Source organism: Saccopteryx leptura, chromosome 3 (genome assembly GCF_036850995.1).
Source record: "Saccopteryx leptura isolate mSacLep1 chromosome 3, mSacLep1_pri_phased_curated, whole genome shotgun sequence".
NCBI classification, from domain to species: Eukaryota; Metazoa; Chordata; class Mammalia; order Chiroptera; family Emballonuridae; genus Saccopteryx; species Saccopteryx leptura.
This window is the reverse complement of record NC_089505.1, coordinates 71,581,691-71,603,263: the sequence shown is the minus strand read 5'-3', so window position 1 is coordinate 71,603,263 and position 21,573 is coordinate 71,581,691. Positions and strand designations below refer to the sequence as shown.

General features: G+C 43.3%; 1 protein-coding gene across 7 annotated transcripts in view; it reads right to left on the bottom strand.

Annotated features, from left to right (window-relative positions):
* Positions 1–4,063: 4,063 nt before the first annotated feature.
* The window catches only part of LOC136399222 (zinc finger protein 615-like), a 265,085-nt gene continuing 247,575 nt past the window's right edge, over positions 4,064–21,573 (bottom strand). For 3 of the 7 annotated variants that reach the window (XM_066374209.1, XM_066374208.1, XM_066374206.1), the window contains 5 exons: positions 20,118–20,260; positions 16,416–16,611; positions 15,436–15,562; positions 15,060–15,155; positions 4,064–8,210 (listed from right to left, as the gene is read on the bottom strand). In XM_066374209.1, coding sequence (XP_066230306.1) covers positions 6,328–8,210; positions 15,060–15,155; positions 15,436–15,562; positions 16,416–16,430 — 2,121 coding nt within the window. In that variant the 5' untranslated portion in view covers positions 16,431–16,611; positions 20,118–20,260 and the 3' untranslated portion in view covers positions 4,064–6,327. The remainder of the gene's footprint in view (positions 8,211–15,059; positions 15,156–15,435; positions 15,563–16,415; positions 16,612–20,117; positions 20,261–21,573) is intronic. The other 4 variants (XM_066374207.1, XM_066374205.1, XM_066374204.1 and 1 more) reach the window with 4 other exon arrangements.

The window sequence follows — 21,573 nt, the reverse complement described above, 5'->3', positions numbered from 1 at the left end:
TTTGGGTGATGGGAATGCAGAATAATGAAATGTCAAAATAACCTAGAGATGTTTTCTCTGAACATATGTACCCTGATTTATCATTGTCACCCCATTAAAATTAATAAAAAAAGTTTTTCAGAAAAAGAAATACAAACATGAGGGAAAGAGGGTAGGGAAAGATAGAAGAGGGTAAAGGGGGATAAATGATGTAAGGGGACTTGACTCGAGATGGTTATTATAAAGCTCACAGCGGGAACACTATGGTTCCCAGCTGGTAAATCACTGGGTTTACTGTTCAAGGCACATGTGCAAGTTGAAGCTTCCTGCTCTCCCCCTTTTCTGTTTCTCCCTCTTCTTTCTAAAATGCATAAAGTCTAAAAATATCAACTTGCGTTCTGAGCCTGACCTGTGGCGGTTCACTGGATAGGGCAGTGATGGAGAATGCAGAGGTTGCCAGTTCGAAGCCCTGGGCTTGCAGGGTCAAGGGACATGCGGCAAGCAATGAACAACTAAAATGAAGCAACTACTAGTTGATACTTTTTGCCGCACACTAGCTCTCATCTCTCTATGTACTATCAATAAATAAAATATTTTATTTTTAATTTAATGAGAGATGGGGAAGCAGAGACAGACTCCTACGTATACCCCAAATGGGGATCCACCCAGGAAGCTCACTAGTTGCAAAGCTCTGCCCACCTGGGGCCCTTGCTCTGTTGCAATCAGAGCCATTTTTTAGTGCCTGAGTTGAAGGCCATGGAGCCATCGTCAGCACCCAGAGCCAAGTTGCTACAATCGAGCCAGGGCTACAGGAGGGGGATTAGAGAGAGTCAAGTGACAGGTTCAGGTAGATGGGTTGAGAAGCAGATGGGCACTTCTCCTGTGTTCCCTAACCGGGAATGAAACAAGAAACATCCACATTTCAGGCTGAGGCTTGACACTGAGTCAACCAGCCAGTGTTGTTGTTTATTATTATTATTATTTTTTTTTTTCCCATATTAGCACAGGGCAGTGAAGTATGTACTTAGTCTATGCTCCTAATCAGTGCCTCCAAAATTACCTACATATGTACTCATTTCCTTTTTTTTTTTTTTTTTTTTTTGACAGAGAGAGAGAGATGAGAAGCATCAATTCTGGCAAGACCTTAGTTGTGCAGTTTTCTTCATATGTGCCTTGACCAGGGGCTACAGCAGAGTAAGTGACCTCTTGCTCAAACCAGCGACCTTGGGCTCAAGCCAGGGACCTTGGTTTTCAAGCCAATGACAATGGAGTCATGTCTATGTTTCCATGCTGAAGACAGCGACACCATGCTCTAGCTGGTGAATCTACTGTGCAGCGGATTAGCCTGCATTCAGGCCAGTGACCTCATGGTTTTAGACCTGGCCCCTCTGCGTCCCAGTGTTATGCTCCATCCAGTGTGCCACCACCTGGTCAGATTGTGCTCAAGTTTCTTAAAACCATTGAACAACTAAACAGAAATAAATGCATGTTAAAATTGGAGATACAAATGTATTCTCTAGTTAACAGTACTGGAACAACTTCACTTTCTGCTCTTTGATAATGATGGGTGTAATTAAGATTTTATTTAGTAGCGCACTTGCCTGAAAAGGATTTGGGACATCTCTAAAAACTTTCACATTTTGTGATTCTAAACTTTTTTTTTAAGAGTCAGAGAAAGGGATAGACAGGGACAGACAGACAGGAACAGAGATGAGAAGCATCAATCATTAGTTTTTCGTTGTGCATTGCGACGCCTTATTCATTGATTGCTTTCTCATATGTGCCTTGACTGCGGGCCTTCAGCAGACCAGGTAACCCCTTGCTCGAGCCAGCGACCTTGGGTCCAAGCTGGTGAGCTTTTGCTCAAACTTGATGAGCCCGCACTCAAGCTGGCGATCTCGGGGTCTCAAACCTGGGTCCTCAGCATCCCAGTCCAACGCTCTATCCACTGCGCTGTGATTCTAAACTTAATTTGAAATTTAGTTATGGGCCCTGCCCTGCCTAGGTAGCTCAGTTAATTAGTGATGTCTGAAGATGGAGCTTGCCAGATCTGTCCCCAGTCAGGGTATGCACAGGAACAGATGGGTATTTCTGTTGCATGTTCTTTTTTTATTCTAAAAAAATAATAAAGTTTTGTGTTCTAGTTGGTTTGCTAAATAGATAGTGTGGGCTGGATGTTGGAAGTGCCAGATTCAATCCACACTGAAAACATACATGGGAGACTGAACTGTGCTGGGCCAATGGAAAAAGCATAGGCCTTGGAATGCTGTTTTCGCCAGTTCCAAAACCGGGCTTGCCCAGTCAAGGAATATATGGGAGTTGATGCATCCTGTTCCTCTCTCCTATCTCTCTTTCCTCTTTAAAATGGATACAATTAAAAAACATATACATGAGAAACAACTATCTGCTTCTCTTCCCCTTCCTCTTCTGCTTCTCTCTCTCCCATTTCTTAGAAAGCAAGGTTTAATTTATACATTTTTGGGAGGGAAAGAGAGAACTGGGAAGAGCAGGAAGCATCAACTCCCATATGTGCCTTGACTGGGTAAGCCCCAGGTTTTGAACCAGGGACGTCAACATTCCAGATAGACACTTTACCCACTGGGCCACCAGAGGTCATCCACTCTCTCTACCCTTCTCACTGGCAGTGGTGTGATTGGTTCGAGCTTCAATCCCCAGTGGTGAGGATAGCTTGGTTGACTGGGACATTGACACCAGAAGGGGTTTGCTGGATGCATCCTGGTGGGGTGAATGTGGAAGTTGATTTCCCCTTCTCTCGCTTAAAAAAATAGAAATAACCAAACTAAAAATTACTTAGAAATTATTTATTTTTTTTTTTGCATTTTTCTGAAGTTGGAAACAGGGAGGCAGTCAGACAGACTACAGACTCCCACATGCGCCCAACCGGGATCCACCCTGCATGCCCACCAGGGGGCGATGCTCTGTCTCAACCAGAGCTATTCTAGCGCCTGAGGCAGAGGCCATGGAGCCATCCGCAGCACCCGGGCCAACTTTGCTCCAATGGAGCCTTGGCTGCGGGAGGGGAAGAGAGAGACAGAGAGGAAGGAGAGGGGGAGGAGTGAAGCAGATGGGCACTTCTCCTGTGTGTCCTGGCCGGGAATCGTCCCAGGACTCCTGCACGCCAGGCCAACACTCTACCACTGAGCCAACCGGCCAGGGCCTAGAAATATTCCTTATTCTTTTTTTTTTTCCTTTTTTTAAAAAAATTTTTTATTTTATTTTATTTATTCATTTTAGAGAGGAGAGAGAGAGGGAGAGACAGGGGAGAGGAGCTGGAAGCATCAACTCCCATATGTGCCTTGACCAGGCAAGCCCAGGGTTTCGAACAAGCGACCTCAGCATTTCCAGGTCGACGCTTTATACACTGTGCCACCACAGGTCAGGCGTTAAAGGTATTCTTGATCTTAGAAAGAAGAAACACAGAACACAGTGTACGGAGAAGGACTAAGAAGCGTCAATTCACCCTGCCCAACTAGCTTAGCTGTAGAGCATTGGCCCGGCATGTGGAAATCCTGGGTTCAATTCCCGGCCAGGGCACACAGCAGAAGCCCATCTGCTTCTCCACCTTTCCCCCTCTCCTTTCTCCATCTCTTTTCCCCTCCCGCAACCAAGGCTCCATTGCAGCAAAGTTGGCCAGGGCACTGAGGATGGCTCCACAGCCTCCGCCTCAGACCCTCGAATGGCTGGTTGGAATGAGGCTTCTCCTCAGATAGGCAGAACATTGCCCCCTGGTGGGAATGCTGGGTGGATTCCAGTAGGGTGAATGCAAGTTTGTCGCTCTGCCTCTGTGCTTCCCACTTCACAAAAATAAACACAAAGAAACCAAAAAAAAAGCAACACCTCATAGTTGCTGCTTCTCGTATGTGCCCTGACAAGACAATCCCGGGGATTCAGACCTCAGCATTCCAGGTCCATCCTTGACCCACTGCGCCAGAGGTCAGGCCAAAGTTGTTGATTTTATACAATAATCAATGCCACTTATAAAGGTCAACACATCGAAATGTTTTTATCAAAATGAACACTAAATTTAAAGTAATTCAAGAATTCTAAAATAACAAACTTTAAATTAAGAAAAAGACAAATATTTATATATTGAAACAGGCACAGAACACTCTTGTTATACATTGTTTAACTCAAGTTGAGAGTAACTACATTTACTATTATTATTTCAGTTACACGGCAAACAGAGACAATGTTGATGCTGGAGCATCTGGGATCATGCTTTGCAGCATATATAATCAGTTTAGCTCAAATAAACACATAAAGATTTTTTGGAAAGAAATATGGCTGAAGGTGTCCTGTCCCAAATTGCTTGGAAGGTGTACTACTATCTGTTTAGATTCGTGGCAGAATGCTTTTTCATTGAAGAATTCTTCTCTACTCCAAGTTATCTGAGGTTTTGCTAAAACCACCAAATTCGATGTCTTCATGAATTATATCTGCATGGATTTCATGTTAAGTGATGAGGAACATGAGGTAGTGCTAAACCTCACCATATTCAGTCCCACATGGAAGTATTTCACTAGTGTAAACTGACATTTCTTGAGGTCTTACTTTCTGACCCTTCATTTCCACAATTAGAAACATCCATTCATGATTTCTGATGATCTCATAAGACAGTCTACGTTCAACTGCATGGTTTCCTAGTCTGTCACATTCATAGAATTTCTCAGTATACACATTTTACAGATACAATTTTCTAAAATATTATCAAGGCTGATTGCATCAGAATGTCTTGTAAATTGTTATGTGAGGTAACTGATCAGGACAGATAGAACCATGTTTGTTGCTATAAGTTATTTTTTTTATTGTTTTTACAGTTATTCTTCATTGCATAGAAGTATATGGAGGACATACAACTGGCAACAGGCATCCACAAAGCAGTGTCCTGTGAACTCTCTTATGTTTAACAAAAATAAACAAGTGAGAAAAGCTTTCCCACAATTGCTACACCCACAGAGCCTCTCTTGTATGTTTTCTGATGAACACTGAGTCTTGGCTTTGCACTGATAGTTTCCCACATTCATGACATTTATAGGATTACTCTCCTGTGTGAATTCTCTAATGGATAATGAGAAAAATTTTACTCAATAAGAATTTTTTTTTTTTTTCTGAAGCTGGAAACGGGGAGAGACAGTCAGAAAGACTCCCGCATGCGCCCAACCGGGATCCACCCGGCACGCCCACCAGGGGCGATGCTCTGCCCCTCCAGGGCATAGCTCTGCCGCGACCAGAGCCACTCTAGCGCCTGGGGCAGAGGCCAAGGAGCCATCCCCAGCGCCCGGGACATCTTTGCTCCAATGGAGCCTTGGCTGCGGGAGGGGAAGAGAGAGACAGAGAGGAAGGAGGGGGGGGGTGGAGAAGCAAATGGGCGCTTCTCCTATGTGCCCTGGCCGGGAATCAAACCTGGGTCCCCCACACGCCAGGCCGACGCTCTACCGCTGAGCCAACCGGCCAGGGCTTCAATAAGAATTTAATGTCCATTCAGTATATGTAAATGAAATCTTTTCTGACAAATCACTGATGTTCCATGAGGCATATCTTCCCTTTTTAAAAAAAAAAAATAGAAACAGACATACAGCTACAGAGAAAAAGGGAGAGAAATGAGAAGCATCAACTCATTGTTCTGACACTTCAGTTGTTTGTAAATTGCTTTCTCATATATACCTTAACTAGAGGGCTCCAGCTGAGCTAATGACTCCTGGCTCAAGGCAGCAACCCTGGGTTTAAACCAGTGACCTTGAAGTCATGATTATGATCTAACACTCAGCCAGCCTTGGGCTTCAAGCCAGCAACCATGAGGTTAATTGTATTATCCTACACTCAAGCTAGCAAACTTCTGCTTAAGCTGGTGAGCCTGCACTCAAGCTGGTGACCTAGGAGTTTCAAACCTAAATCCTCAGCATCCCAGCTCAAACTCTATCCAAAGCACCTGCACCTGATCAGGCCATCATGCATATCTTCTTAAAGCCTTCACCAAAATCCCTGACTTGCATTGGTGCACTGTGCAAGCAGTAAATCTGGAATGTTGAGGTCCCTTGTTTGAAATCCTGGGCCTGCCTGATCAAGGCACATATGGGAAGCAACTTGTGGAAATTGATGCTTTCAGCTCTGCTCCTGCACCGATCTTATCTTTTAAACTAATAAATTCCTTTAAAAAGGGAGTTTTACAATAATCACTGCATTTGTATAATTTCTATGGTTGCATACACTGAAAATATTCTTCATGGGGAAGCCTTTCCACACTCATTGAATATTCATTGGGTCACTAACAAATGAGCATGCTTATGTACAGTTAGATCACTCTTCCTGTGAAAAATATTCCCATATTCACTGCATACACACGGCTTCTCTACAATGAGTCCTTTGATGTCTAATCAGTTGCCTATTCACTGCAAAGCATTTCCCACACTCACTGCATACATACGGCTTCACTCCAGTATGAATTCTTTGATGTGTACTCAGTTGACTCTTCACTGGAAAGCCTTTCCCACAATCACTGCATACATATGGCTTTTCTCCAGTATGACTGCTTTGATGTGCAATTAGTGGACGCTTCCCTGAAAAGCCTTTCCCACAATCACTGCATACATAAGGCCTCTCTCCTGTATGAGTCCTTTGATGTATACTCAGTCGTTTCTTCACTGGAAAGCCTTTCCCACACTCACTGCATACATACGGCATCTCTCCAGTATGAGTCTTTTGATGTACAATCAGATTGCAACTAGCTGTAAAGCCTTTTCCACACTCACTGCATACATATGGCTTCTCTCCTGTATGAGTTCTTTGATGTATAATCAGTCGGCTCTTCACTCCAAAGCCTTTCCCGCACTCACTGCATACATATGGCATCTCTCCTGTATGAGCTCTTTGATGTGTACTCAGTTGACTCTTCACTGGAAAGCCTTTCCCACACTCACTGCATACATATGGCTTCTCTCCTGTGTGAGTTCTTTGATGTCTAATCAGTTGACTCTTCACTGGAAAGCCTTTCCCGCACTCACTGCATACATACGGCTTCACTCCAGTATGAGTTCTTTGATGTGTACTCAGTAGACTCTTCACTGGAAAGCTTTTCCCACAATCAGTGCATACATATGGTTTTTCTCCAGTATGACTGCTTTGATGTGCAATTAGTGGACGCTTCCCTGAAAAGCCTTTCCCACACTCACTGCATACATACGGCTTTTCTCCTGTATGAGTCCTTTGATGTATACTCAGTCGTTTCTTCACTGGAAAGCCTTTCCCACACTCACTGCATACATACGGCATCTCTCCAGTATGAGTCTTTTGATGTACAATCAGATTGCAACTAACTGTAAAGCCTTTTCCACACTCACTGCATACAAATGGCTTCTCTCCTGTATGAGTTCTTTGATGTATAATCAGTCGGCTCTTCACTCCAAAGCCTTTCCCGCACTCACTGCATACATACGGCTTCTCTCCCGTATGAGTTCTTTCATGTACAATCAGATTCTTCTTCTCTGGAAAGCCTTTCCCACATTCACTGCATACATACGGCTTCTCTCCTGTGTGAGTTCGCTGATGATTCCCGAGCAGATACCTGTAAATGTAACCTTTACCACATTCACTACATGTGTAAGGTTTCTTTCCCACACTAGTTTTCTGATGTATATTCAACTGTGATTTATTAAAGGTTTTATTATATATATTGTATTCAGTCTGATTCAGTCCTGTATGAATTTTCTGACTGAATTTTCTGGGGAAGGCTTTCCCACACTGACGGCATCCATAAGGTTTCTCTCCACTAAGAACTCTCTGATCATCAGTGAGCTGAGTAATCTTGACAAAAGTTATCCCAAATTCAGTGCATGTGAGGGCTTCCTCTCCATTGTCAATTCCGTGTTGCTGAATGACCTTGGACTTATTTTCGATGGACTTGGTACTGGGATGCAACCTAATTTCAGTGTAGAATAGTTCATGGTCATGATGTGGAATGAATGTCCCATCTTCATTCAAGGGAACAGAGTTCTTTAAATTAAAACTTCTAGTTTGGTTCTCAAAACTTAATTTTGATTTTAAAGGTGTTCCGCACATCTCCAACATATCACAGTGTTGCCTCAATAGGGACTGGCTTTCCCTTTGATTAACAATATTTGCAAACATATCATTTTCACAACATTCTTCTCCACTCTTCGTAATGCCTGGACTTCGGAAGGGACTCTGCAAAGGCACATTAACTTTCTGGATTTCTAGGAAAGAAGAGAACAGTAAATCATCCTATAATCTTTCATAATCTTAGTTTGAAATTCAAATTAGTTTTTTTGTTTTGTTTTTTTTTTGTTTGTTTTTTTTTGTATTTTTCTGAAGCTGGAAACAGGGAGAGACAGTCAGACAGACTCCTGCATGCGCCTGACCAGGATCCACCCGGCACGCCCACCAGGGGGCGACGCTCTGCCCACCAGGAGGCGATGCTCTGCCCCTCCGGGGCATCACTCTGCCGCGACCAGAGCCACTCTAGCGCCTGGGGCAGAGGCCAAGAAGCCATCCCCAGCGCCCGGGCCATCTTTGCTCCAATGGAGCCTTGGCTGCGGGAGGGGAAGAGAGAGACAGAGAGGAAGGAGGGGGGGGTGGAGAAGCAGATGGGCGTTTCTCCTATGTGCCCTGGCCGGGAATGGAACCCGGGTCCCCCGCACGCCAGGCCGACGCTCTACCGCTGAGCCAACCGGCCAGGGCCCAAATTTGTTACAAAACAACTTTCTGTAAAGTAAGTCTTTAGTGATACCCCACGGGTTGTAAAAAATAAAAAGAAATATACTTAGATTCATTCAGATTCTAGTCAGAAAGCCTGTAAACCTCTTGAAGATTCCTACAGGATAGAAGCATATTTTGTTTAAAAAAATTGTTCCATTTTCATTTTTTTCTGTTATTTCTTTTAATGTAAAACATGAGGAAATGATGAGGCATACTCCCGCATGTGCTCTGACCTGGATCTATATGACAACCCCATGTGAATCCAATGCTAAAGTAATGAGCTATTTTCAGTGCCTGAGGGAAGTGCACACTGACAAACCCAGGCATCCTGAACTCCTGGTGCCATGATGGAAGAGAAGCAGATGGTTACTTTTCCAGTGTGTTCTGACCAGGAATCGAATCTGAGGCATGCATATGGTGGGCTGACACTCTATCCACTGAGTCACCAGCCAGGGCCAAAACAATTCCTTTCAATAACTGCTGAGATTATGCTAGTGAAGGGACTTATTATAGGATTTTAACATATCCTCAGGATGGTACTTGGGAAAAGAAATGCCTTCCCATGGCTATGCTCTTTCTGGGAAAATGTGGCCACCTCATTCATTCACAAATTCTACAACCAGCCATGGGATCATAAAAAATCACAGAGGCAGGCCCTGGCCGGTTGGCTCAGTGGTAGAGCATCGGTCTGGCGTGCAGAAGTCCCGGGTTCGATTCCCGGCCAGGGCACACAGGAGAAGCGCCCATCTGCTTCTCCACCCCTCCCCCTCTCCTTCCTCTCTGTCTCTCTCTTCCCCTCCCGCAGCGAGGCTCCATTGGAGCAAAGATGGCCCGGGCACTGGGGATGGCTCCTTGGCCTCTGCCCCACGCGCTAGAATGGCTCAGGTCGCAACAGAGCGACGTCCCGGAGGGGCAGAGCATCGCCCCCTGGTGGGCAGAGCGTCGCCCCCTGGTGGGCGTGCTGGGTGGATCCTGGTCGGGCGCATGTGGGAGTCTGTCTGTCTCTCCCCGTTTCCAGCTTCGGAAAAATACAAAAAAAAAAAAAAAAATCACAGAGGCAGACCAACTACTAGCAGCCATGTGGATTCCAAGACTAAATACAGAACAAACCTGGATGCAACCAGAATACAGAGTATGCTAGTCTGACAAGAACTAATGAGACTGCAGGACAAGGAATGTTGGGACACTGGTCTTTGTACTGGACTTAGTGAAGACAAGGTGAATTTTGTTCCTGACACTTCAATTTGTAAAACCTTCGTAATTTCAGAAGTGGGAAGAATGTCTTTTATTCTGCATAAAAAAATATTTCAAAAAAGGATGAATGTATGCTACTGAGCAGACTAAGCACAGGGTTCCTACATGGCCTCAGGATGCACCTAGTTACCAGAAGGACCAAAGAGTGGAGGTTTACCTTCAGCCCCAACAACTGTCCTCTAGGAAAGAAAACATGGCCTAGAGCTACAAACTCTTATGAAACTCATTATTCATATCTGATCAGCTTTTGGATGGGTTAACATATCCCTGTGCCTGGTACATGGTTCATTTGGGCAGAGAAAGTTCCATGGGCAGAGAAAGGCCTGTATTGAGGAATACTTCAGACCTCGTCTTATGTATAAGGTCTACCGGAAAGTTCTGTCCGTTTCTATCACAACAAGTTTCGACACGTAAGCACATGTTTATTTGGCGCATGTGTGCCTCTCTATTGTTATCACTTAATGTATACATACTGACATACCAAATTAACTAAAACAAAGTTGATTCACGTTAGTCTTATGTGTGAAGCGATATTGTGTTCATGGCTACTGATAAAGTTCATTTACGCCACTGTAATTTTTACGAATTTCAACAAGGAAGAAATGCTACAGAAGCATGTCTGTCGTATCCACCATATTCCCCGGACTTAGCAACCTCCAACTATCACTTGTTTTTCTCCTTACAAAATTTTTGAAGGGCAAAAAATTCAAAAATGAAGAAGATATTAAACAAGCACTGGTTCCATTTTTCCCATCAAAAGATAAAACATTTTTCAAAAATGGGATATACAAATTGCCCTCATGCTGGCAAGAAATCATTAATAGTAATGGCAATTATATTATTTAACAAAGTTTATTGACGGTAAGAAAAATTTGTATTTTGTTTTATTCCAAAAATGGACAAAACTTTCCAGTAGACCTTATACTTATTCATCTGTCTCCATTAAAAGAAATGAGTAATCATTAGTATTTCCCTGACTTCTGTAACCAGCTCTAGGAAATTAACTGAATTCAAGGAAGGGTTCATGAGAACCTCCAACTTATCCAACTGGTCAGAAGCACAGATTATAATCCGGACACACAAATCAACATCACATGTGAAGAAAACCTTGTGGAAATGAACTCTTAACTGGTAGGTTCTGACACTAGTTCTAAGTAGATAGTACCAGAACAGAATTAGTTTTTAGGACACCCAGTTTAGTAAGAAACCTACCCAGTGGAAGAAACCTGAAGCAAAGAAGTAAAGGCAATCAGTCTGTGAAAGATAGTAAAAGATACGATGGAAACCAAAACAGTGGAGGTTATCAGAAAATACGGGTGGGGGAAAAATTAGGTTTACAACTGCTAACATGGGAAAAGATATAATTATAGTAAAATAATAAACACTGGCTGGTTGACTGTGTCACAGCGTCAGCCTGTCATGTGGATGTCTTCCGTTTCATTCCTGGTTAGGGAACACAGGAGAAGTGCCCATCTGCTTCTCCATCCATCTACCTGAACCTGTCACTTAACTCTCTCTAATCCCCCTCCTGTAGCCCTGGCTCGATTGTAGCAAGCTGGCTCGGGGCGGTGACGATGGCTCCATGGCCTTCAACTCAGGCACTAAAAAATGGCTCTGATTGCAACAGAGCAAGGGCCCCAGGTGGGCAGAGCTTTGCAACTAGTGAGCTTCCTGGGTGGATCCCCATTTGGGGCATATGTTGGAGTCTGTCTCTGCTTCCCCTTCTCTCATTAAATTAAATATAAAAGATTTTATTTATTGATAGTGCATAGAGAGATGAGAGCTAGTGTGCAGCAAAAAGTATCAACTAATAGTTGCTTCATTTTAGTTGTTCATTGCTTGCCGCATGTCCCTTGACCCTGCAAGCTCAGGGCTTCGAACTGGCAACCTCTGCATTCTCCATCACTGCCCTATCCACTGAACTGCCACAGGTCAGGCTCAGAACGCAAGTTGATATTTTTAGACTTTATGCATTTTAGAAAGAAGAGGAAGAGACAGATAAGGTGGAGGAGCAGGAAGCTTCAACTTGCACATGTGCCTTGAACAGTCAACCCCGTGGTTTACCAGCCAGCATTCTTAGTGTTCCCAGTGGGCGCTTTCTCCAGTGGGACACCACAGGCCAGGCTCAAAATGCAAGTTGTTTTTGTTTTGTTTATTTTCTGACAGAGACACAGAGTCAGAGAAAGGAATAATTGGGGACAGACAGACAGGAAGGGAGAGAGATGAGAAACATCAATTCTTCATTGCGGCACCTTAGTTGTTCATTGATTGCTTTCTCATATGTGCCTTGACCGGGGGCTACAGCAGACCAAGTGACCCCTTGCTCATGGCATCGGAACCCACCCGCGTTACAAGCTGGTGAGCTTTGCTTAAACCAGATGAGCCCGTGCTCAAGCTGGTGACCTCAAGGTCTCAAACCTGGGTGCTTCGAGTCTCAGTCCGATACTCTATCCACTGTGCAACTGCCTGGTCAGGCAAAATGCAAGTTTTAAAGACTAGAATAATCACAGCATGCTGGCGGAAATCAGGGTTATGGAATATTTTAAAGAGTCTTTCAGAAGAGGACAAACTTTCTCATCTAGATGAGAGCATATCATGAAGGTCAGTGCGGGAGCAGCTGCAATTTCATATGACAGGAAACTTGGGACTCATTATCTGGCACTTCGTGTCATCAAAATTTGATGGGAAGGTAATATTTTAATGTTCTAACAATAAATAATAAATGCAATCAAGAAAACAATTCCATTTTCTGAATAATAAAGAAAATCACACATAGGTTTAATTTAACAAAGGCTAGCCTGACAAGGCCGTGCTGCAGAAAATAGAGCATGAGACTGGGATGTGGAGGACCTATGTTCTAAACCCCGATGTTGCCCAATTCAGTGCAGGCTCACCAGTTGAGGGTGAGGTCACTGGATTGAGCATAAAATCATACACATGACACCAGGGTTGCTACTTTGAACACATGGTTGCTGTCTTAAAGTCCAAGGTCAACTGGCTTTAGCAAGGAGTCACTCACTCTGCTGTAGCCTCCAAGCGAAGGTACATACATATAAGAAAGCAATCAATGAATAACTAGGGAGCTGCAATGAAGAACTGATACTTCTTATCTCTATCCCTTCCAGCGTGTCTGTTCTTACCTGTCCCTCTCTGACTCTCTGCCACACACAGACACACACACAAATAAATAAATAAAGGCTGAAACGTTTTGTTCTAAATCTTAGAAAACATTCTTGAAAGAAATCAAAAACCTAATTAAAACAAAAGAACACTTAATAATCCTGGATTAGTATGAAGAGTATGTTGTAGACAAAAGTACTAACCAATGAGACAGACTCAATGTAATCACTGTTGAAACACTAGCTGGTTGGTTTTGCAGAAATTGACAGGCTGATATTAAAATTCAAATAGAAATGGAAAAATCTGGATGTCAAAATGATCTGTATTATTTTCTTTTGTACTTTTCTGAAGAATCGGGGAGGCAGAGAGACAGACTCCCGCATGTGCGCAACCAAGATCCACCTGGAAAGCCCACCAAGGGCAATGCTCTGCCCATCTGGGGCGTTGCACCATTGCAACTGGAGCCATTCTAGTGCCTGATGCAGTGACCATGAAGCCGTCCTCAGCACCTGCACCCACATGCTGCAATGGAGCTTTGGCTGCGGGAGGGGAAAAGGGAGATAGAGAAGAAGGAGAGAAGGAAGGTTGGAGAAGCAGATGGGCACTTCTCCTGTGTGCCCCGATCGAGAATGAAACCTGGGACTTCCACACACTGGTGCCACACTCTACCACTAAGAAAACTGGCCAGGACCTTAAAATAATCTTGAAAGAGAAGAACACGCTCAGAGTATTCACGCTTTACAATTTTGAAAGCTGCTACAAAGCTATGAGTATAAAAAACATCATGAAAATGTGTACACATAAAATGTTCCAAAATTGACTATTACACTGATGGTTGTACAACTAAAGGAATAACCTTAAAACATATTAGCTATTTATTTAAGTGGCTAAACTGATTGGTATGTGAATTAAATCTAAATAAAACTACTAGGTATATGGTGTAAAATCAGAAGCTTTAGAAAAAGAAAGGCAGCGATAACATCAATCAAGAAAGAAAATCTGATGTAGGAAAACTGGGAAGGATCGCACGTGAAGCACTCGTAAGTTGACAACTAGTTTGAGCTGGAACTCGTGCTGCATGGTAACAAGGTCTATTCCTGTTCATTAAATGAAGCCATACATGCCTTTAAAAGAGAGCTACATAGAAAAAAATAAATGAGTAAAACAAAACAAAAAGACAGCTCAGAAAGTAGCAAACATCATTGGTGATGCTAGGACAGATGTAATTTAAAATGTCTAGTGCACAATTCTAAATTTTAGAAAGGATGGAAAGAAGGTGAATCTTGCTCTCACACAGAATAGGAAGTCAGAGGTCAGCTGTCATAACGAGTAGGATACACAGGAAGGAAGCGCACATTAGACAACACTGGGGGAGACGTCAGTCTGGGAGTCCATTTCAAAGTACCGATACAGGTTCAACGAGGGGAACTGAGGAAAAACTTAACAGTGATGAGAACTGAGTATGAAAAAAGCTGGAGAGAAGGGAGGCGAAGAATGACATAAATGCACAATGAAAACCAGACTCTCGTGGCATCACAGCATCCATCGTGTGGATGGATTTTATGGTAGAAAATCACTATTTCCAAACAGGGCACAAAGGCTGAGTAGTTAGAAAACTGATGAATTCATAATTCTATCTTTCCAAAGAGGCCTAGAAAATGGAATTTCTCAGAAACGGAGGGGGTAACACAGGCTGAGACTCTGTGGCCAAGACAGAGAGTAAAATCTGAGAATGCTAGAATAAAAGCACACAAACAAAACTATGATGTAGATGAAACCAATAGGTGTCATTACTCAATGAGAAAAAAGGGGTATGTTTCCCTCTAAATTTCTAGAAATAAAAAGGGTTCTCATACGTAAAGGGGTGGTTTGGTTTCCTTATCCAATGTTACAGGTCTGATGTGTTCTCTGACTAGAATATGACTTCCTGCCATTCAGCCCCCCGACTTACTGGCTAGTTGTCACCCACTCACCTGGACAGAGCAGATGGTGCGGTTCATCTCCTACTGTCCACGGTTCTTCCCCTCGCTCCAACTTGGAAAGCGCATCTGGTTTGCTGGATTGATACCCTGCTCAGAGGGAAAAATGACACAAGACTTAAACTTACTGAATTGGGCTGGGGTCTGTCAAGAGGAAGGAGGTTACCTTTTAAGAACCGAACATGCTTCACATCTGTGACACAAAGCCTTTTGTCTTAGGAGGCAGAATGTTATACCCTCTTGTCTGAGGTAATGGGAGGATCTGAGGTTCTTCTCAGAGAACTGTAGTTATTCAGAACAGCTAGGCAACTTAGGGGGAAAAAGCCACTGACAGAGCACCTTCTAAGTGACACAGGGGAGCTGTCCTCACCCAATGACACCAGGTGGCTGTAGTTCTCCAACATCACGTCCCGGAACAGGTCCTTCTGATCGGGGTCCAGGAGCCGCCACTCCTCCCGGGTGAAGTTCACGGCCACATCCTGAAATGTCAGGCATCCCTGTAAGAGTAGTATGCTGTTTAGTGGTGTGATGTGCTTTTGATGATGCAAAAGAAATGTTAGTTTTTCTCCCATTTCACTTTATCTAATACATGTATAGAGCAAAAGAAGTTCTATTTTATTATAAAACTGAATAATCACATGCCTAGTAAAATATAAGTTGGGGCAAAAGTAGGTTTACATTTGTGTGTACTAAAAATACAATCAGAAACAATCATACAAGAATAAACTCTGTTTTACACATAACTGAAAACATACTTTGCCCCACTGTGTGATCTGCAATTGTGCATTTAGTCATCTATACATTCATCTGATCACAAGACTGTGCAATGTGAGAGAGAAATTGTACTGATATAGTTCAGTATTTCTCAGATTAACTAAGGTAGTTTTTCATATTGTTCTACAAATCCATAATGAAGAAGAAAATTTAAAATAAACACAAATGCCTACCCAGACAGTGACAAAGTAGATAGAACATCAACCTGAGACCTGAGGATACAGTTTTGAAACTCTCAGGTCTCCAGTTTGAGCACCATCGTTCGCCAGCTTTGCTGTGGTGTTGCTGGCGTGTTGAGTACGATCATCGAAATGACCCCATGGCTGCTGGTTTGAGCCTAAAGGTCGCTGGTGTAAAGTACAAAGTCCCTGACTTAAGCTTCAGATTGCTGACTTGAACAGAAGGTAATTGACTTGCTTTAAGCCCTACTCATAGACAAAGTAATTATGAGAAGTTATCAATGAACAACTAAAGTGTCTCAACTACAAGTGGATGATTCTCATCTCTCTCCCTTCCTGTCTATCTTGCCCCCCCCCCACTCTTTCTCAAAAAAAAAAAAAAAAAAGCCAAAGTCACCTGAGACAGAATCATTTTCTTCTATTGTTGGAAAAAAAGCTGGAAATAGAGAGGGTGTATGACGCGTGTTGTGAATCTGCTCTAAATTTCAGCTCAGAAACCTGTCTTCACTCAGGTGTGTTACCAGAGATGCTGACACCCAATTCTACAACGTCTTCCTGCTCCTCGTGATTCTACAGCACCGAGAAGTCAGGACCTGTGGATTGAGGAGAAAATTCAGTGACTGGTACATTTCCTCTGGGCTCAGATGCACTCACCCTCACACAGTGACCACAGTATCGCTAGTGTCCCTTTGCATCGTGTCCCCAAAGTTTATCCTTCTGGCCAATAAAGCCTCAGCTTGCAACTGTGGTGGAGGACCCCCTTATCCTGTGGAGTTTAAGTGGGGTGACTGTCAAAGGAGCCCCGGGCTATGACAGCCAGCCCTGCACCATCCTCAGGGGCCGGGGAGTCTCAGGAAAATCATTCATACAAAGCTGACCACATGGAAGGAGGGGATCGGGGCACTGTTTTCCTTAAACCACATGTGCTCGGATTCCTCCTTAAACGATTTTGAACATTCTGTGACTGCATCCATTTCAGGGAAAAGATAATGCACTAGACACATCATCAGTTTTCTTTTATTTTTATTATATTTTTGAGAAAGCCAGGAGGGGAGAGAGAAGAACATAGAGCAGCTCCTGGATGTTCCCTGACTGGGGAATCAAACCGGCAATCTTTGCGCTCCAGGATGATGCTCTAACAAATCAAGCTCTCTGGCCAGGGCTTTCTTCTTTAGAGAAAGGGAGAGAAAAAGAAGGGGGAGAGGAGATTTGACATGTTTTTTATTCAGTCATGAACTCACTGTTGGCTTTCTGTGTGTAACCTGGCAGAGGACTGATTCTGTAATTCAGTCATTTCGTAACAAAACTCTTAACCTATTTAGCTAATCTGCCAAAGCCTGATTTTTTTTTTTTAATATTTTAAATTATTTATTTATTTACTTATTCATTTTAGAGTATAGAGACAGAGAGAGTGAGAGAGAGTGAGAAGAGGGAGGTGAGGCAGAGAGCATCATGTCCCATATGTGCCTTGACTGGGCAAGCCCAGGCTTTTGAACCAGCGACCTCAGCATTCCAGGTTGATGCTTTACCCACCGCGCCACCACAGGTCAGAGCCTAATTTTTTATAGATACATGTGGGGGAGAAGGACAGAGAAAGAGAGAGAGAGAGAGATTGAAGAGAAAGAACCACAGATCTGATGTTACACCCATTTATGCATTCATTATTTGCCCTGAGCAAGGATCAAACCCACAACCTTGCCATATCGGAAGGACAAGCAATGATGAGTGCACAACTGACACGGAAAGACTAAGTGGAACAATGACAAGATGCTTCTCTCGAATCAATGGAAAAAATTTTAAAACCTCATCCAAAGCTACCTGGATAACTAAGTGTGTTAGAGCACTGTGCAGAAAAGCCAGGGCTGTGGGTTTCACTCCTGGTCACAGCTCGTACAACCATCAAGAGAATGCAGGGGTTTCCAAAATGTTTGTCCCTAAATTAATCCTATAGATAAACATTGCAAATGACCTTGTTCCAGGCTTTGTTTTACTGCTAGGCTTCCCCTATTCCTTATTCCCCAATCAGTGTTTAAGTTTGTCTTAAAAGGTGACTTCCGGCCCTGGCTGGTTGGCTCAGAGGTAGAGCGTCAGCCTAGCGTGCGGAGGACCCGGGTTCGATTCCCAGCCAGGGCACACAGGAGAAGCGCCCATTTGCTTCTCCACCCCTCCGCCGCGCCTTCCTCTCTGTCTCTCTCTTCCCCTCCCGCAGCCAAGGCTCCATTGGAGCAAAGATGGCCCGGGTGCTGGGGATGGCTCTGTGGCCTCTGCCTCAGGCGCTAGAGTGGCTCTGGTCGCAACATGGCGACGCCCAGGATGGGCAGAGCATCACCCCATGGTGGGCGTGCCGGGTGGATCCCGGTCGGGCGCATGCGGGAGTCTGTCTGACTGTCTCTCCCTGTTTCCAGCTTCAGAAAAATGCAAAAAATAATAATAATAAAATAAAAGGTGACTTCCAACTGAATTCTGGGTTGCGTAATTTGACTGACTTAGGTCTCTGTGCGGTTGCTGGCTTCAAAATAAAGATTCCTTAATTTGGCTACTTGTGTGGATCAACATCTGTTTCTTGCTGTTCTGATACAACAATATATCATATTTTATACATACCATAGTGACACATACAATATACATATATGTTGTACTAGATATATGGTATGTCATCAGGACATATATACATATACAATATGTGTAAATACAGCTTCAATACTGACTAACCTATATATTAAATTATCAACTCAATGAAAGAACTCAACTATAACAAAAGCTTTTCACTTGAAAACACCAAAACATATCTACAGTGTGTCTGTAAAGTCATGGTGCACTTTTGACCGGTCACAGGAAAGCAACAAAAGATGATAGAAATGTGAAATCTGTACCAAATAAAAGAAAAACACTCCCAGTTTCTGTAGGATGATGTGGCAGCATGTGCGCATGCACAGATGATGATGTAGCACCGTGTATACAGCAGAACAGCCCACGGCCATGCCAGTCAAGATGTGTACGGTACAGAGGAAAGTTCAGTGTATTCTGTGGCTCGCTAAATTCGAATCCGTTACCAAAGTGCAATGTGAATATCAGCACATTTATAACAAAGCACCACCACATAGGAATAACATTACTCAGTGAGATAAGCAGTTGAAGGAAACCGGCAGTTTGGTGGAGAAACCCCCAAACTGGTTCTGGTAGGCCATCAGTCAGTGACGAGTCTGTAGAGGCTATACGGGATAGCAACCTAAGGAGCCCTAAAAAATCTGTGCATGAGCCCACATCGAACTGCACTGAATAGGTATAAAACTGGGAGAGTTTTCCTTTTATTTGGTGCGGATTTCTCATTTCTATCATCTTTTGTTGCTTTCCTGTGACCGGTCAAAAGTGCACCATGACTTTACGGACACACTGTATATAACTAATAGTGAGAAGGCGAGAGGAATCTTTGGGCAAACAATGTACATGAAGAACTAAGGACACCAGACCAGGCCATGGCTCAGTGGATAGTGTCGGACCAGGACACAGAGAACCCAAGTTTGAAACTCCAAGGTCAGTGGCTTCAGCACAGGGTCGCTGGGTTCCATGTGGATTCATAGATATGACACCATGGTTTCTAACTTGTGCACAAAGGTGGCTAGATTGAAGTCTAAAGTCGATGGCTTTAGACCAAGGTTGCATGATTGAGCAAGGGGTCACTCCCTCTGATACAGCCCCACAGTCAAGGCACATATAAGAAAGAAATCAATGAACAACTAAGGTGCCACAACAATGAATTGATGCTTCTCGTCTCTCTGTCTTCCTGTCTGTCTCTTTTATCTTTCCTTCTCTCTGACTCTGTTTCACACAAAAAAGAAATTAATAGCAGAAATAAACCACATTAAATAGACTTTTTTGTCTTTAAACAATACTATACCACTGGTCGGGATAGCTCAGTTGGTTAGACCGTCTTCTGGTCCAAAAAGGTTGCCAGTTCAATCCCAGACAGGGTACATACAAAAATGAGTTCATGTTTCTGTCTTTCTCTCTCTAAACTTTTAAAAATTAAAAAGAATATATAAATATTTTTATGGCACTAAATTAGTAATTTTAGATGAATCATATTTTATGATCCTACCTTCTAAAAACTGTTAACTGAAGACACTGGCAGGTGAATAATATGAGGAGGCATCAGGAAGGACACAGATGTCCACGACAAACCCACTTTCCTATTGTGTATTGGAGAGTGCAGTCACTGCTCGAGACAAGAAAAAGTATAATCTGTAAAGTAAGAAAGATAACTAAAGTTATATTCAGGAATTACTTATTTAACAGAGAAAATGCATTCAGTAAGCACATTGTCACTTATATAGCGAGAAAGAAGTACCTCAACTCATGTACTAAATTCATTTCATTTTTTTTTATTTTAGTGAAGAAAAGGGAGACAAACAGAAAGACAGACTGGGAGAGACAGAAAGGAAGGGCTAAAGATGCACCAACATTTAAGAAAGTGAAGACTAGAGACAGAGATTGTGAGAAAATATTTTCACATTATGTATCTAATAAAGAATTGTACTTAAATTACACAAATGGTCTACAAAACATAACAATACCACTATCAAATTCCATTATGTATGAAGTCATAACAATTTTTAAAAACTGAATTTTGAATTTTGATGATGTCACAACCATAAACTTACTAAATATCAGTAAATTGTAGAATTACTATGTAAATAATATATACAAATTATGGCCCTAAAGGCCCTGGCCAGTTGGCTCAGTGGTAGAGCGTCGGCCTGGCGTGCGGGGGACCCGGGTTCGATTCCCGGCCAGGGCACATAGGAGAAGCGCCCATTTGCTTCTCCACCCCTCCCTTCCTCTCTGTCTCTCTCTTCCCCTCCTGCAGCCAAGGCTCCATTGGAGCAAAGATGGCCCGGGCGCTGGGGATGGCTCCTTGGCCTCTGCCCCAGGTGCTAGAGTGGGTCTGGTCACAGTAGCGCGACGCCCCAGAGGGGCAGAGCATCTCCCCCTGGTGGGCAGAGCGTCGCCCCTGGTGGGCGTGCCGGGTGGATCCCAGTCGGGCGCATGCGGGAGTCTGTCTGTCTCTCCCCGTTTCCAGCTTCAGAAAAATACAAAAAAAAAAAAAAAAATTATGGCCCTAAAGCCATGGCTGGTTTGATCATTGGTACAGAAGTGGTCCAGCATTAATTTATTGACTTGAGAATAAGAGAGAAAGAGAGAGATACCATAGGGGAGAGAGAGAGGACCATGGATTTATTGTTCAACCCATTTACGCATTCATTAGTTGACTCCAATTGTGCCCTGAGCAAGGATCAAACCTGCAACCTTAACATATCAGATGAACAGTCCCATCAAAGGTGTCACCCCACCAGGGAAGCACTGTCTCATAAGTAAATATCATAGCATTTAAGGTTCGAAACACATAAAATAAAGGTCCACAAAAATGTAAATACATTGGAAAGTGGCAAATGAAGCTGAAGTGCCTTGAGATCCCTGTATTGCCGTAGAAGAGTGTAAAGGCACTGTTTCTCACAAGGATTTATAAAGTGCCACACTATGCATAATCTCTACCA